General features: G+C 35.6%; 1 protein-coding gene across 4 annotated transcripts in view; it reads right to left on the minus strand.

Annotated features, from left to right (window-relative positions):
• Positions 1 to 902: 902 nt before the first annotated feature.
• Positions 903 to 17858, minus strand: part of POC1B (POC1 centriolar protein B) — a 41875-nt gene continuing 24919 nt past the window's right edge. The window contains exons 11-13 of one of the 4 annotated variants that reach the window (XR_012053468.1): positions 10611 to 10779; positions 9858 to 9897; positions 4151 to 4225 (exon numbers count right to left, since the gene is read on the minus strand). Coding sequence is in view for 3 of the 4 variants with exons in the window: in XM_030261034.4 (XP_030116894.4) it covers positions 2703 to 2804; positions 4001 to 4225 (327 nt within the window). In the remaining variant the exon portion in view is untranslated. The other 3 variants (XM_030261034.4, XM_030261028.4, XM_030261032.4) reach the window with 3 other exon arrangements.

Raw genomic sequence — 17858 nt, forward strand, 5'->3', positions numbered from 1 at the left:
GACACCTGAGGAACTTGAAGTTGGGTTTCTCCAGAGACAGTCTCCCAGCAACAACTGTTCCTGCCACCACCTTCTCTCTCTCAACACACAAACCTTGGGGATCTACTACATGTCATCCTTTTTAATAATTAATTGAGCCATTTTTGCAGTGACATGCCTGAAAGCTGGAAGAAGTCTTTCTCCAGCAGGGGGGCCTATTTATATTTAGTATCAGAGGGATAATTTAGCCTGAGGGAAAGTGTACTGCATCGCATCAGGTACATTGTTGAGCTTGTTTAGAACAAGTATGGGCTATCAGTACTTCATTGCAGTCTCCAATCAGATACAACTTTTATAATTTAAAGATCCATGCAATTATTTTTTTCACATAGTGCAAAACCACAGCTAAGAGTAAACAGCAGTCATTTTCCTCTAGTTTTATAATTCAAATTAGTCAAGTCACCAGTTACTTGACAGAGTACAAACCCTAGAGTAAATGCTTCTGAAGGTTTAACAGCCTTGGCAGGGCCTTTTAAAGCCAGTATTTCTGTCCCAAAACTTTATTAGAAATCATATGGATCAAAAGAATATGATAACTAGCCCATATCAATGCTTTTTGAAAAGAAACATCATGTTAGATGATTGTGGCTGTGTTTTAGGAAAGTCATCACAGCTTGAGGAAAATACATCCATCCTGTTTTCAACCAACCATGACCAGACATCCTCCCAAGTGTCATCATGTTGAGTTTCAATATCAACAGACCACCCGACAGAATGACAATAACATGTCTTAATTTGGGAATGTTATGTTGGTTCACCAGATGCATAAACAACGGAGGAATAAACTGGATTAAGTATTAAATGCTCCAGATAACAGGTACTGAAAAGGTAGAGGGATTAATGACAGGAGCTAAGGCAGAAGGGAATATTTCAGCAGAGATTTTATTTAAAAATATGGAAGTAAAAGAAATATCCAAATCTTATTGATAAATAATCCTGAAAAAACTTAAAAGACAATCTGAAGATTTAAGACACACACACACACACACACACATATAAATATAGTCCACCAAGGGAAAACAAGAAATAAGCAAAAATTTTAATAGCTACATGGTTTTGTGTCTTTTAATGGAGACAAGAAAAGACAAAAACCACAAGAGTATTTGCAAATTCATAAAGTGAAGTACATTTGATCCAAAAGACAGCATTTACATAACTTTGTATTATATAGTAGTATAAACAATTGCATAATCAAAGGTCAGGCTGGAATATATACGACCATTCTTTGACAAAAAAATCCATGGTTGGGGTGCCTAGAAACAGTTGCATCCAAAAATTATGAGAGACTGCTTCTTTGCCATAACCAGTAGTGCTCAAGACAGCTGCAAATACAGAGTATTTATTGGCAAAAATCAGAGCTAACAAAGGAAGTGAGGTGATGTCTGGCTACCTGAAGGTGGTTGCTGAGAGAAAATAAGTTATACAAGAAAAATTGCACATTTCTGTGGCCTTAACTGCAGTCATATTTATACAGTGAGCTTGTGTACTAAAGTTGAACTCTGTTGACATTAATGAGGTTCAGCCTGGGAAATGGGCTTTATCTATATACAGTAGTTGCAGAATTGGATTAAAGTGCTTTCCCCTTTCAAGTATCCTATATTTCAACATATGCGCAAAGTTACAGAAAAGGATGATTATCTAGTTTTGACTGTGGATTTACAACAGGTGTTCTGCAATTGCCATTTAAAAAATAACAGACAAAGAAAATAAATATTTTCCATTAAAAAATAAGACCCAAAATCATCTAAGAATTGCATTTTTATTAGAAATAAAACTCAAATCATCATACACTGCAAAGTTTTTCCTGACTTATGTCTGCATTCACAATGCATTACTTGATGGAGTACGTTCAGAGCATGCAAAGCTTGAGCACAAGTGGACATCCTTATAGGATAAGAATCTTTCGTATTTATGACCTAGATTTGGCATTGTTTTGTGTTTAGTTCAAATATATTCTTCAGAAGGTGATTTTTGTTTTGTAAATCTGAAAAGTGAATTTTGATGGGGATACAATAAGCAGAAGTGTTCAAGTGCATCAAAACTCATGTTTTGCTGCTGAATTCACATAGATGCTATTATAGCTTCAAAGTGTGACTTAATTTCTGCATTTGTAACTAAAAGTATTCACACTACATCTTCTTGCAATCATTACTAAAATGTTTAGAAGATATAGAATAACACACTACTTTTTGGTAAAACACTTGATAATATGTAAGGGACAAAGAACACCTCTGGCATTTTTGTATTATATCTTACTTAATTTAGGTGTTTAAGTAATGTTGTTTTAGCACAAAGAACATTATTTTCACAATCATTGAGTGAGTTTAAAAATCTGCACATTGGTAACCTGCATAATAACTGCTATTTATCTAAAAATACAAGTTAGTGGCTTAGTTATAGTCGAAGATCTTGTTAGGTTGAAATAAGAGTTCTGGAATGTTCAATGGAAATTATTTAGAAAGTACTAGTTTTGATTGGGCTACACTTCATTGAATAGATAACCAGAATATCTGCTTGCTATCAATGTTTGAATTTTTTTTTTTAATTTCTTCCATTTTTAGTACTTTGATTTGATGTTTCTGCTTATAGCAAAATCCAGTGAAGACACATTGCTTGTGATTTTAAGAAGCATACTCATCAATATAGTTCATTTTCATATTTTATTAGTTCTGTTTTCCCTTCGGTAACATTTTTTGCTGATCTTTTATGCATTTTTTCAATTTATCTTCTGTACATGTAAGACGCTGTTCCAGGCCTGAAATAGTCTGCGTGAAGAAAAGAATAATTTCAATTGGGTTTATATTACTCACACAGTATTATAAAAGCATGCAACATAAGAAAAGGAATTTTAACTCAACAGGAAAAAATACTATAAGATGGTTTCTCCTTAGCTATTCCACTATTTACAACTGTATTTAAAAATTATGGTTTTGCCTCCATGGAGATTGTCTAAAGGCTTTTGTTTTCACAAAACATTTTCACCGAGAAAGAGAAATACATACACGTATAAGGTAAAGTACTCTGAAATACTATGTGAAAGTTGCATCCATATTTCAATAGAAAAACAACCATCACTGTGACCACAAATGATATCTTTCAAAAAACTAAAAGAAACTTTTATGGCACCCCCAAGAAAAGGAGGTGAGGAAAAAATATATTATTAAAAGGCATTTATTCTCCAAGATATTATCTTCAGCAGAAGAAGTAGGTCTTTGGACCCAGGCTAGCAGTTTCTCTTACAACTCACTCTACAAATCCTTTCCAACTCATGACTTGACTCCATACTTCCCAAAACTTGTTTCTTCCAAATCAACATACATATTGCAAAAGAACACAGAAAAAAAACCCTTAGCTGCTCCATTTTGAAGTGATTTAATGTCAATATATTACAGACTACAAAGAAATATCTGAAAACATAAGCTAAATCTGGATTAAAAAGCTGTATTGAGCATTTGCAAGCAAGTCAGAGTCACTGACTGAGATTGAGTATTTGTGCAGTTTCATTTGCACAAGGACTTACTGCACTGCTGGATTCCTACCTAAGCCAGCACCTCACACACTAAGTTGGGAAATGGATTTAATGGTACATGGCCAATTTACTTTGTACATCCCCTGCTAGTGCGTGATTGTTCCAGTTGGAATGTCTGCTAAACAACTGGCTTCTGACAAAACTACCTAGATCTAACTACTGAAAAACAGCAATTCTCTTCATCCAGAGTTAAAAATACAGCAACAATCTTTATGATTATGTACCAGGAAGCTTTCACTTTAGCAAACACAATACATGCAATCAGTATTTTCTGAAAGGAAAACACTAAAACAGTCACTTGACTATAGAGCTATTCAAAATAACCCCACAGTCTTTAATGTTCTGATTTACTAATATGACTCCAGGGTACTGTTGCCCTTTGATAGCACTGTCATTTTGCACAGCAAGAGTCACCTGTTATTGCATACTTACTAGAGTTAACATCTCCAGCTGCCCCACAATGTGGTCCAAAGCACAGTTCACAGAGGAGGAGATGCTTCTGTGCTGTCCCACACTATGCACAGCTGACCCACTCTCATTCTCTGCCTTCCTTCTTGAACTCATTGCTGAGAAAGAAGCAGAGGGCCTCTGCAGTTCTTCACTTCTGCCAACATCCTCGAATACAGAAACATCATTTGAAGATTCAGGTGCCTTTGTCTTCATTTAAATGGAGCCACACCATAAGATAGACAGGATAGCCAAAAGTCAGGCTATTAAGTAAAAAAAAATCTACGCATATATATGCATACACACAAGGACTCTCAAATTTGCTTTTTGTACCAGGTCCAACTCTTAACATTTCAATTTGTTCTGAAATTCTCTCTAAGAGAGAATTCTAGCTATGATGGATGGGCAATAAGGGAAATCTTAGCAGACTTTACGTACATGTTTAAAGTACATATGATTGAAGAGCTACATGTATACCACTAGGGCATGAATTGAAGCTTGAATAAATACAATTAATGAGGGGCATTTTCTCCAAAAAGATAGCTCTGGTCGACAAAGAAATTAGTTCAGAGTAATCATATGGATGAAAAATCCGTAAGTGACTAGACAATCATAAATGCTCCTTCCAACTTCATGGTATGAAACCTTTGTTTAGTATGAATTAACCTCTTATCTCATTATTAAAAAAGGTAGTTTTCAGTTGTTTGTTCAGTGATGGTACTTTTGGAAAAATTGATTCCTTCAGAAAATGGGAGAAGGAAACAACAGAGAAGATCGACACAATGGAACATTGAGAGAAATAACTTTGATGTGTAACTTTGCTTCAGGCTAACTGAGAGAGCATGATCTTCCCCACCAATTTGGTTTTGTCTGTGCCTTAAAATTCTTAATGGTATTTTTGAGTCATGAAAGGTTAGATCATCACTAATTCATTAGAAAGTCATTCACAACAACTTTACCCGAGTAATTAATGACTTATTGAGATTTCTTTGAAAACTTCTTATATCTTCAGACAATTTTAGTTTACTTATGCACTAAAATAAATTACGGTAGTTAAGTTTTACTATTTCTAATTACATTTGATATATCTACATTTATAAAATAAGCCTTTTAAATGGTTATAATGAAACTATTTCCTGGACTTTATTGACAGCCCATGAAAACATCCATTAGCTATGTAAAGGGAAAATTTTAGTCTCACCTGATGTATTTAAAATTCACAATACTTACAATGTGGTCAAAATATATTTATGTTGTAAGACTGAACAGATTTTCAAAGGAGAGAGTATTAAAATAATTGTCAAACATTAAAAAAAATCTCATAAGTCTCTAAACTGATCTTGTAAAATGCAAATTGCTAGGCAGAATTATTAGCAGACTTTTACAAGATCACCTAAGTATGTTGATGAGTTTCTGTCAAGAATACTTTACATGTAGTTGACCCTGCCTTTGAATCACATAGGATCAGAGACTGATGGATTAAATATTGCCATGATGATAATGTAACTATTTTAAATTTAAGTAATCCTAAATTATATCAATATTATTGTGAACTTTAACTGCTGCATTATACACCATAACATTCCTGTGTCTTCAGTGCCATCCTGCATAGTCCTGTGTGGTGGGAAAGAGCCGAAAGCAGAGACTTGCAGCTGGTGAGGTAAGAGAGCAAAGAAAGTCTTACAACCCTCTCTGGGTTAAAAGTTCCATTGTGCATTTACATTCTGCAAGGACAGGTCTCAAGCCCGCAGGCAAGAACCCATGCAGTGCAGAGCATGACTTTAGTAGAGACAGGGGCACATACCCAGGCATGCACTTCCCACCTTTACTGACAATGCTACAAAGCCAGAGGGAACCCATCTCAAGGTTTGATAGTACCATGGTATTCACTGACATCACTGATTTCTTCCACTGATTTCTTCTATCATAGCATTGTCAGCTAAGGTCTGAAGTAAGAGAGATTATTTCAATCCAAGGAGGAAAACTATCGATTCAGTAAAGAGACTTTTGTCCTACAGTAAAATTGATCCAAACTTCAATATATCAAATAGGCTGTGAAAGAATGTTTTGTATCTCAGTAAACTGCCACCAGCATTGCAAGTCAGAGTAATGGAAAAGTCCTTTTATCACTTACTGGGTTAAGCAGCAAATTGAGATTTTTCTGTTACATATTCAAAGACTTACAAGCACAATACAACATAAAAGCATTTACAGAAGTAAGGCAAAGACCTTGATGTTTGTCAAAACTTAAACAAGATAAGCAAATAACTGAGCTTTCAAAATTTGTAAGAGAAATGAAAAAAGACCATTTCAAATTTTCAACTCATCTAACTTGCGTCCAAAATAGTTATTTTTTTGTAGAGACTTCTTTAAACACTGTCAGACATCAAATATGTTGCTATAATTTTAAGGTGATCTGCTTTATATTTTAACCTTTCCTAATATCTAAATTTACAATCTCCTCCAGCTCATCAAAGGATCCAAAATAGCTGAAATCTGAATGCTCAAGTGCTGTAAAGGAGGGACACTAGTCTCAAAAGATTTCCTTTACTTTTGGTTGTAAGTCAGCTGATGTCCAACACTTTCATTCAGTACAACATTTCACTTTAAATGAAGTTTCTTTTAAAGAAAGTCTTTCTACTACAAGTCTATTTCAAATTAAAAGTTTCAAGAATTAAACATTGTGTTTCCTTTAAATTAGCCCCGTTCTAAAGTACTTGAAATACTACCAATTCATGAACAATTCTGTATGTCACCAGCAATGTAGTAAAAATGTCTCATATTAAAAAAAAAAACAAACCCAAACTATTCTGAGAATCATCAGAGCTATAGCTTATTAAAATTTATTCTCTCAAAATATGGCAATCAATTTTAAATTGTTACTTCTGAGCAAAGCAAAGAAGAAAATTAAAATGTGTACAGCATTTCCATTCACAGACCATTAGTAATAACATAAATCCACATTTCATGCAAGTTACAAATAAGGAGAAGGAACAGATTTAATTAATCAATAGGAAGTTATTACCATGACATTACCAGCGGATGTTCAGGAGAAAATTAAATTTAGCTTATAAAATGATGTCACAAGCAGCAAACCATAATTGCCCAATTTTGTTTTCTGTCAAGCCAAATTGCCAAAACTCTGTGGGTGCCACTTGATCAGTTTGTGAAAAATCCTTACACATAACCGTATCACTTCTGCCTGTTCCCAAACGTTTTCCTATGAAACATTCACACAGCACATAGACACAAACACTGCATCCCAGGCTCCCTTTGCTTCATAACTGTTAAGAATAGAATCTGAGTAAAATGCATCCATATATAAGGACGCCTGAGCAGTTTTATTTATAGAAATAATAAAAAAAAATCCCTCAAGGGAAAAAAGAAAAAAAGAAAAAGTACAAGTCTCTCTCACAAAATTGATTATTGACAGGTTTCCATCTTCTATGAGCTCCAAATTTGGAAACTACAGACCAGAGTTTCTAAAAGCATATCTTAGAGATTTCATAATTAAGATGGTCTTATTAAAAAGTGACATTAGTAAGCTTCCTAATGAATCACAAAAATTGGCACGGTCTGCTTTTTAAAAATAAACCTTTAAATTTTGAACACATGGTACATTTGCCTACTAATAGTAAAATATTTCTCATACTGTGATTAAAACAACTACAAATAATTAGTCATTAGTAGGGCATTAAGCTCAAACAGACCAAAGAGCAAAGGCATAACAGAGTAGTGTCTCACCTTACCAGATATTGAATTCCTGTGTCTTTTGGTTATTTGAAATCATAGGAAGTTTTCAGGAGAAACAGTACTATCATTATCACTACTTTTTTCCTCCTCTTGTGAACCTACACTCATATAAAAATGGTTCACTGTGGAAATGCTAAATTTAACCATTTGAGAGTTGTTTTTTTTGGTTTTTGTTTTCGGGTTTTTTTTGGGGTTGGGTTGGTTTTGGTTTTTGTTTTTTTTTTAGGATATAATTACTCACAGATCACTTCAACTGCTTTGAAATTATTTTTTTCAGCCAATGATTGACCCACATGAAACAGCTCTCTGATCTCTTAGTTGAATGCTAAGTATGTTAAATCACAATCTGTTTTATCAGTTCCTACTGAAGAAAATTTCCCTGTAGTTGCAGCTGATGATAGCACTCCTTATTTCCTCTCCTCTTGCACGCACATGAATCAGCACAGAAACAATTTGCCATGTGCCAACCGTGTCTTTCTGCTCCAAGTCATCTGATTAGGTATCTCTGGAATCATTTATTTGCAAATTTTAATGAGGTTTTGCGTTCAAGCAGTAAAATACAGATAAACTGTGTGGTGCATCCAGAGCAAAGTTCTACTAAGCATTTCTAGCTTGAGCAGTCCACTTTCAGAACTTGTAACACAGACTTTCACACTTCAGTCAAAGTCTTTCATGTCATCTTACATATCAGTCTTCTCCAGCTTTTAAAAAAATGCCCAAGCCAAAATAAAAAATTTAAAGCACTTAACAGAAGAGCATCACATCCAGTCTGACATGGAAATACCTTGAAGGAACACTGAAGGTAGCACACCCTTCAGTTTAGAGCCTGATCATGAGCAGTGGTACCAGGTTACAAACTCACAGCTAATAAAACAGGCTGGACTATCAGACTGCATTCTTTAGCAAAACCAGCACTTTCACCTTAGATGGAAGAGAATAACACTTTAAGGCTTGAAAGCAGCAAATTCAGCCTGAAGCTAACTGAGTTTATAGAGGCCAGAAGGCCAGTACAAAGCAATGGAAACTCACAGCTTACTTTGGTGGGGTTTTTTATTTAATTATCTGTACAAAATTAACTGAAATCCTGGTGCACACACAGCTATGGTCTGATTAATGAGATTTATTTATTTCTATCAGGCTGACACCTATACTGATTTTAGTATTCTTGTGAGAGCATGAAATAATAAGCTCGTCTGTCCATAGGCACATCTCAAGATATCCTGAAAGTTCTAGGCAAAGAAATTACATCACATTTTACAAGCATCCTTTCACACACATAATGAGAAACTGACTACATAGTTTTCTTATGTCATCTTTTTCCCAGAGTGCTGCTTCTGGTTTGAGAAAACCTTATAAAACAGAATACATCCAATGCACTCAGTATTTTATGATTCCACATATACAGAATCAAGTAGAGAACCAAAATATTTTCTCTGTATTCCATCCATATCAAGAAAACACTGAAATGAGCATAGAACAAGCTTAGTTTTCTCCAAAAAACATAAAAAATTTATTTCTATTTCCCTAAAAAAAAATCTTAGAAGTCCACAATATTTGAGTGCATGCAGATAGAAATAATATTCCTAAAATATTTCCTTCTAAACTCTTAGATCATTAGTTATAAACTTTCCTTAAAACCACGTGATTTTTTCTAATTTGCTCACTGATGTTGATTTCTAACATTAATAGTACCCTGTACAGAGTCTGCATCAATTTAAACTTTTAGAAAAAGAATTTTCACCCCAAAAAACCAAGCAATACTGTTGAAAAGTTAGAAATTGATAATTAAAAACCAACTGAACAAAAAACCCCACAAAACAACAAACAAACAAAAAAAAGCCCCCAACAAAACAACCAAATAAAAACCCCCAAAGCATATCATGAACATACAAAACAAACCAGGCAGAAAACATTGGAGGTTCAATTTCCAAAGGTGAGAATCCCCTGTCAGGAAGTCAATTCTAATGTAACAGTTCAGGAAGACTATACTCAAACACTTTCATTAGTTATAAAAAACACTTGTACTACAGGCACCAAAATATAAAAATATACCCTGAAAGAAGAAAGGCAAAGAAAAGTAATCAATTACCTCCAATATATCTTCCGCTTCAGCAAGAAGCTTTGCAAAACTAAGGAGAAATAACATGACACTATATAAGCATTTCCTACTATTTACAATTATGAAATAAAGTAGCCAGGTTTAATTTAGGCAAATTACTTTGAACTGCTTGCATGCATACCCAAGGAGACATCTTATGGCTGAAATTAAAAAAAAAGTTTCCATGATGGATTCTTTTTACCTACATAGAGTCCTAATAAAAATTGTATTACAAACTCTGCTTGAACTTCTTATCCATTCCAGGTCAGAGAAAAGCAGGACAGGAAGAATACTTCTAACAGAAACTGGAAATATAATGAAACATTCAATAGAATGAAGTAATGATAGAAAATTAATAACTCTATGTGGACAAGGCCTCTTTTCTACCAGTATAAATAGAATACTCTGCTATTTTTGATATTACGTATGTTAATGAATAAAAACAAAGGCATAAAAACCCTAGGACTTCCCTAGCATGTGGGCCAACTCCTTGTACTTCAAATAGCAGACTGTGGGGGTTCACAAAGGAATCAAGTACATGGGAGGAAGGAGACAGAGTATGAGAGACAGTAGAACATTCTCACCAGGAATATATCTAATTAGAGAAATGACAGCCATTCTTCTGGCTTGCCTGCTCATGACTCCTTTCTGTCCTCTTTCCCCTACCTAGAAAAAACTGAGTGAAAACCTTTAGACCAATACCTAGCTAAAAAAGTTTAACTGAACTTTACAAAGAAACAATACCTGGTAGCAGTAAGTTTGTTGTACAGAGTCTTAAATTATAGATAAAGACAGCACTTCCTCTATCTTATTCAAAGTCACCTAGTATATCCATATTCAACATGAATTTACAATGAAAGAGGTTGATCAACAAACCCAGAGGAATTTCTTGTTCTTGAAGGCATGTTTACTCCTGAGAAAAAAAATAAAATAAAAAGAATATACTTTACAACATGCAATTGATTTCTCCTAGATAAGGCTTTCCAACCTGTTGGGGCAAGACTAATCTTGAAAACTTACACTGTATGTAAATGAGAAGAACTAAAGGAATACACTTCTGTCTTAAACCCCACTTGTCAATAAGAATGAACAAAAAATTACTGAAGACAAAATCTTGAACAGACAGGCTCTGCCAGAACAAGAACCGAAGGCTGGGAATAGCGTTGTCCTCAGCCCTGCAGAAAGCTGAGAAGGGCTGCAGTTCCTGGGCTCCAGCCAGGGGTCTGGTGCTCCTCCAGAGCAGGAGGCTGGCACAGGGCAGAGCTGCCTGTGCTGCAGAGCCTCCCTTCATGCACTGGCACTGTAGCAGGGCCCCCTGCTGCAGGAGCACACTGAAGCTGTTTGCCAGCTCCTACATAACTATATACTTATATGCATATCACACACCATTTACTTTCAAAGTTATATGCAAAGCTAAAAGAAACTCCTTTCTGCCAGCACAGCTGCATCTGTATCAATGGCTTTTGTCAGGATAAGTGTCAGTGCTATGGTACAAATTTTCTTACTTTGCTACCTTGTATCAACATAATTCTTGTTTCAGTCCCATACAAAATGTACTCGTGATCTGGAAAATCAAGTTTACAGGTGACAAAAAAGGGTAACTTGGCATTCTGACCTCATTCAACTGTCGAAATGCAACTTTATATACACATGCAAGGCATCAGAGAAGAATACACTACAGAAAGCAGAGGTGTTGAAAAAATCTACAATGACACATAACTGGACAAAATTATAAACCTTTATGATAAGGTTACTGAGTGAAGAATTGCAGTATCTTACATGCAACTAACTGAAACTGCTAAGCAAATAGTATTGTACTATTTCACTACACTAGCAAAAATTGGAGTGTGGACATGGAATTCATTTCCCAAGAGACATAAGGACGGAGGAAACATCTTGGAAGAGTAACTTTTTCAGTGAGGAACACCTGATACTGGTTAACGTAAGAACAGTCTAAGGATAGAGCAATTCTTTTAAATCCCTGTTGCAAGTAAGGAGTGTTCCTTTACAATAAAAGTACTGCAGCATGTAACTCAGAGTTGCGTTGCAATGCCTTCACTTCAGGATCTAACACGCAGAGTGGAACTCATGCTTTGGTGTACAGGAAATATCCATGCAGTAAGAACATAGCAGAGGACAGCATCTCTCCCCTCCCCACCTCCCTCCTTCAACCAACCCAAACTGCTATACAAGCTGAACAGATCAGGGAATTGACATGGATGAAGCTAACCAGATAAAAACATTCATTAAGTTGAAATGACTGTGAAATCATCCTTTAGCATTGTTCTAATTTCTAACCCCCACACTATTTTGGTGGAAGATACAAGCCAAGATGTTTTTCTACATCAAACACCTATCTGTGGAAGAACATTTTTTTTCCCTAGTTGTTGAATTTTATTTGAAAAGTCTTGTTTTTTCAGTCTTGTTTTAAGCAACCTATGTAATCTTTGGATGTGACTCATTGTTTCCATTATCTCACATTAAGCAAGTAACTACATTTCTTACTGCAAACTCGACAGTAATGCAGCATGGCTTCAAGGAGAGATGTGTTGTATTGCAATAACTAATCTATTTGGAAAACAGTCAAACAAGCTTTTAGTCAAAAAGCATCCTCTGGGTTTAGATATCATTCTAATTATGTGATAAATAGAATTTGCTAGCACTTGTTTAAGCACTGTCATTTAGGAAAAAACTAAGAAAACATTGAAGCAGTATTCAAGTGTTTGCTTTTATAAGAAACTTGCTTTAACCATTTTGAATAACATATGGATTTTATATATAAATAAATTTCATTTTATAGTCAAGTTTCTACCACAAAGTTGCAAGCATGCTGTGCTAAAATTATACTCCAGTTGTATTTAAGAACGAAGAGTAATTCAAGGACAGTATTTTAGCTTTATAATCTTGTTTTCTGACATACTTGATCTGTAGCTCAGTTTTATTATGCAACTTAAGATAAACAAAATCTTGCAGCCTTCTCTAAGAGACACACATTATGAGCTAAACTTTGGATTCCCTTGCTTTTTAGTCCCATAAAATGTACAATCTCAGAATTATTAAAGTCCTGTGAATATTAAAGAGTTGAAAACTTTATTTGTACTACTGCATTTAAAAAGTTAAACTAGGTGCTTACAGTGTAACAGAACCACTGAATGATAACTTCATTAACTTCTATTAAGCTAAATGACTCACAAATGGCATTTAGATCAGTAGTAAATCATCATCTAGGTCAGCAGGAAGCTCATTACAGACTGACAATCCAAGTGACAGAAACACTTTTCTACAAGTGCTATAGCAGTAATTTCCTGTGTGAAAGGCTTGCCGCTGTTCCTGCATTCCTCAGGGGACACTTCTTCTCAGAGGATGTTACTCTTCCCCAGGAAGAGGAAGGAACCAGTTGTTATTGGATGTGTGGGCTGATAGCTGTCGGGCATTTTCTGCATGCCGCAGAATCAGCTGTGAGAACTGTGACTGCAGCTTAGATTTCCAGTCAAAGCAGAGGAAAACACTGCTTGAGCAGACAAGGTCAGAGCATACATGTACAGTATCTCAGGAAACTGAGAGAGAAATAATACCTGGAACTTCCATCCCTCCAGTTCCCAGAGATGTGCTAATGTGCTAAAGGAACAATATACACACATGGATCAACTTGAAAAACATTCCTGAAACACAGCTGCCCTGAGTAAGACCCTACACAAAGTAAAACTTTGCCAGTTTTAAAATGCCTGTCTTCTTACAAAATATTTGTGTATGTGTGCACGTGTACATTTTTTTCCTGTCAGGTCCCTCTCCTAGGCTCCCTGTTCTATAAGAACTCAAGCTCCCTCCATATGTGCTGAGACACTGTTACAGGGTGGTTCACCAGTAGCTACTCCATACCTATTCCAGTACTACATCCACTGACTTTTTCTTAAGTGATAGCACTAATATGTTTCCTTATTCTAACTGCTTATTTCCAAATTTCATTTAAAAAAACAACCCACCAATTATTTGATTATAAACTTATTAGAAAGACAGAACAATGACAAACTGTACAATCTCATACAGTATTTCCTCAGGAAAGCAGGCTAAAAATAGCATAGGAAATATTATATTCTTGCACGCTCTAGTGCCCAAATTCAGAACTCAGTCTCCAATAAAAACCTGACTTTCTCCTCAGCTCCAGTTCACTAAGAGTATATAATCATGACCATTAAGGAATATCAGGACATGTATTATTACTTAATTATGTAGAGGCACAACATAATTCCTGTTCTCTCCTTGTAAACCAGTTACATGCTGTGTTAGAATAGCATCACCACAAAATGCAAGGACCATTTGGATCATATTCCTCTTTTATTACATGTGTAGGGTTCACCTTCAAGCATTTGATCCTTAAGCTTTATTTGATGCTAGTGGTATCAAAGCATAGTAATTTTAAGATTACATATACAAATCTTTTTAAACATGCCTGGACATCTACAGCAGCTCAAAATGCAAGTTTAGATATTCACTGTTCAATATGTGAAACACTTCATCTTTTCTGCACTTGTGATAAGTCATTTTGTTCATATAAACCATATCTTCTTTAGAAGGCTCTCAGCTGGGCAACAGAAAAAGCTGTCTCTACTGCTTCATGCTTATTCCAGATGGAGGAGTAGCATTTAGGAGGAATGGGAGACATTCCTTCCCTGAGAGCAGCTGAACATGTTCAGCTGCAGAGTTTTGGAGAGAAGGCAGCCTATCCTCTTGCATCAGCCCCACACACTCTACCTGCCTAGCATGCAAATAGCAGAAAGGTCTGTCTAAAGTGTACTATAAGTCAAGATGACACTAAAAATTGCCTGTCTAAAAGCAAGAGTGGACAAAGAGGGGGATTAATTTGCAAAGACACAAAAGCACAATACTTATTTTTATTCTGCTGCACTGAATGCTTCAGACTTCCTCTATTTACAGTATTTATTCTGTGTTTGTATAAGACTTAGCATGAGCCATTCAGAGCCAGTTTGAGAGTTTTTTGGTATGCTCATCTATGAAAAAGGCACAGATGGCTTTACCTCAAAACTTTGGAGACACAGGATCTCTTCACACCATTTCCTAATTTAATTCCATTTGTCATTGGGAGTTCAGGGAGTTGACAATTCAAATAAGCATTTACTGGTAATCAGAAGAATGGCAGTAAATGAAAAAAGTTCATAGCTATTCAGGGAGTGGCCTTTCTTATTTCCCTGTCTGGGAACAAAGAAGGTAAGGTGATGGAAGAGGCTGGGACTGTCAATTCTTATCAAAGCCCTTTTACCCATGGGATCACACCCCAGTGCAGAGCTCAGTCTAAAGGGCAACTGAGTTTTGGACAAGGAACACAAATGGGGCAGTGATTCCAGTCTTTCTTCCAAAGGGAATACTGCTGGAACTTTTCTTTGGTAGAGAAAAATGTATGCATACCATGTAATGATCAGAGTTTTTGTCTGAAGACATCTGGGAAAGTTGATATCCATGAACTACAGAAAGCTGTTTGTTGTGCTTTCAAATGATCTATAAAAAACAGCAAAGATAACTACTCTGCACAATGAAGTGACATGAGTTTTGTTCTACCAGCTGTTCCCTTCTGAACTGGACTTAGGCCCCAGAGGAGATGATCTATGTATAAAATTGCCATTACTTCCTTTCTTCCTTTGACCCTCCCCTTAACCTCAGTGAAGACAGTTGGTGTTTATTTCCATGTAAGGCTGAAGCTAGGAAAGGATGCAAATCAAAATAAATTTGAAATTGCATAGTAAGGAAAATATGAAGTGTTTTAAAAATTACTTTTTAGGACACAATTTCTATTGTCATCATCTCCTACTGGATTCTGGAGTTATGTTAAGGAACAAGGAAGAGACATTACTGCAAAAACTTTTCAAAGCAAATTTCCATGAGGAAGGAGAGTTGACTAAGCCTTCATGGATGCAGAAATGGAAGAATACATGCAAATTTTTCATTCATAATTGCTGTCTTTCCAAATACATGGGGCGTTTTTTGATTGTGGAGCTTGGTTGTTTTTTGGGGGCTTTTTTAAAATTCAAAACAAAGACAGAGAAAAGTATATTAAAAATACCTAAACCCTGAAACACAAACTGTGAAAGCGATGTGTACTGAACAAATTGAAAGTACAGATACTTCTACTTTTTGCCTCAAGAAACCTACTACAAATGCAGTACAGATAAACTTTCTATTTTAAAACTTAGTATGTCCTTTTTGCACCAAACAGAAACAATCTTATATTTCCTTACTCAGTAATTAACCCATTCTTAACTTTGCAGAAGTTGTACTGTAAACGAACAATAAGAATGTCTTGTTTTTAGTGTTAAATGGCACTGGAAGAGAAAGAACAGCAAACATCTCCCAGCTAGTGCAGACATTCTGACTTCCAGATTACAGCACATTGCTTTGCTTCCTCCAAATCCTGTTTACATGAGCAAGGTCAGGGGATGAAACACTGGAGAGCCTCTACAGTGATTTCCTGCTTCTGTCAGTAAAAACTACAGAGACACCATCAACTTTCCCTTGTTTCCAACAGCTTATCAAGGACCGGAGGTCCTTGCAGAATTGCCTTACAGAATTGAAAAGACCCAACATCCCTCATGACAAAAACTAAAATTGAAGGATGAAACAGAAAGAAGTAGTCCCAAAGAGAAACAAAACTTCCAATTTTTCCTTTTCAATAGTTCAGAAACAAAGGCAATGTGAGGTTCTTTGACACATGGAGGAGTGGGAGAGGGGCAGTAATGCTTTCAGAGTCCTCAATGAAATAGAAAGGAGAAAGAAGCACCACCCCCAGCCCCCAAATTTGACCCCAATTTAGTGAACATTTTCAGAGTGCAAAAGGCTAGAACACACCTAATTTCTAGTAACTGCAACATATGAGGACTGTTATCATTGAAAAAGTCAGGACATTACACAAGTACCAGTTTGTTAGGCATTCACAGCTAATTTTTACAGTACTTTCAATAATACACAGGAGAACTGAATAAATGAATCATCAAATCCAAAGCTATTTCCTAACCATAATACACAGGAATTCTTAATGGTTTTGTAATTGTAGCCCAAAAGAAAGCAATTCCATACTGAAGATTTCACTGAAATTTTTCCACTGACACAAGAATCATACTCCTTTCACTGAGTTTACAAAAGAAGTTGCATCAATATGAGCCTTAGATGAAAAAAGATTTTTCACCATGTTAAAAACAACTGGCTTTAGTACTAAGCTAGAAAAGAAGCTGAAAAGATAAGGTGTTTACAAGTCAGGCAGTTTAATAATGTAAGTGTTTTTAGCAAAATCTGTATAAGAACATTCATATCTGCCTATCTCAGCTTAACCTCTGAAGCAAGAAAATACAACTAAATTAAAAAAAGAACACAAAAGTAGGCATTTTAAGTGTGGAAGCTGTGATAGACTGTTGGTTTTGATGAAGCAATAAATTAAAATTCCTTGAAAAAAGGAGAAGTAGGAGGAAGAGATAATACTAGTATTTTCTTAGATAGCTACAGCTCAAAATAAATGAACTGCTAAGAAAATATCTATTTTAAATTCACAATAAAGAATCAAGAATGTTATATTTTTAAATATCTGTTTTAAAAATCTTCTCTAGGCAGACTGTTGTCAAGAATAGATGATGGTGCTACTTTGTTGCACCCTAATTATCTAGAGTAGTGTGTCCTCTTTTGGGCTTCTTGGTCCCAGATAGACACTGACATCCTGGAGCAAGTCAAGAGTGAACAAGATAGCAAAGGGGCTGGAACATGATATGGAGAAAGACAGAGAACCAGGTTTGTTCTCTGGAAGAAAAAATACAGGGAAATCTTGCTGCCATCTCAGATATCTAATGGGTAGATAGAAAGAAGACAGACACACACATATTAGAGGACTGCTATGAATTGAAGGCAACAGACATGCTGGAACATAGGATATTCTACTTACATATTATGGAAAAAAATATTTTCACCAACCAAATACTAGAGTAAGATGCCCAG

The sequence above is a fragment of the Taeniopygia guttata genome, chromosome 1A (assembly GCF_048771995.1).
Source record: "Taeniopygia guttata chromosome 1A, bTaeGut7.mat, whole genome shotgun sequence".
Lineage (NCBI taxonomy): Eukaryota > Metazoa > Chordata > Aves > Passeriformes > Estrildidae > Taeniopygia > Taeniopygia guttata.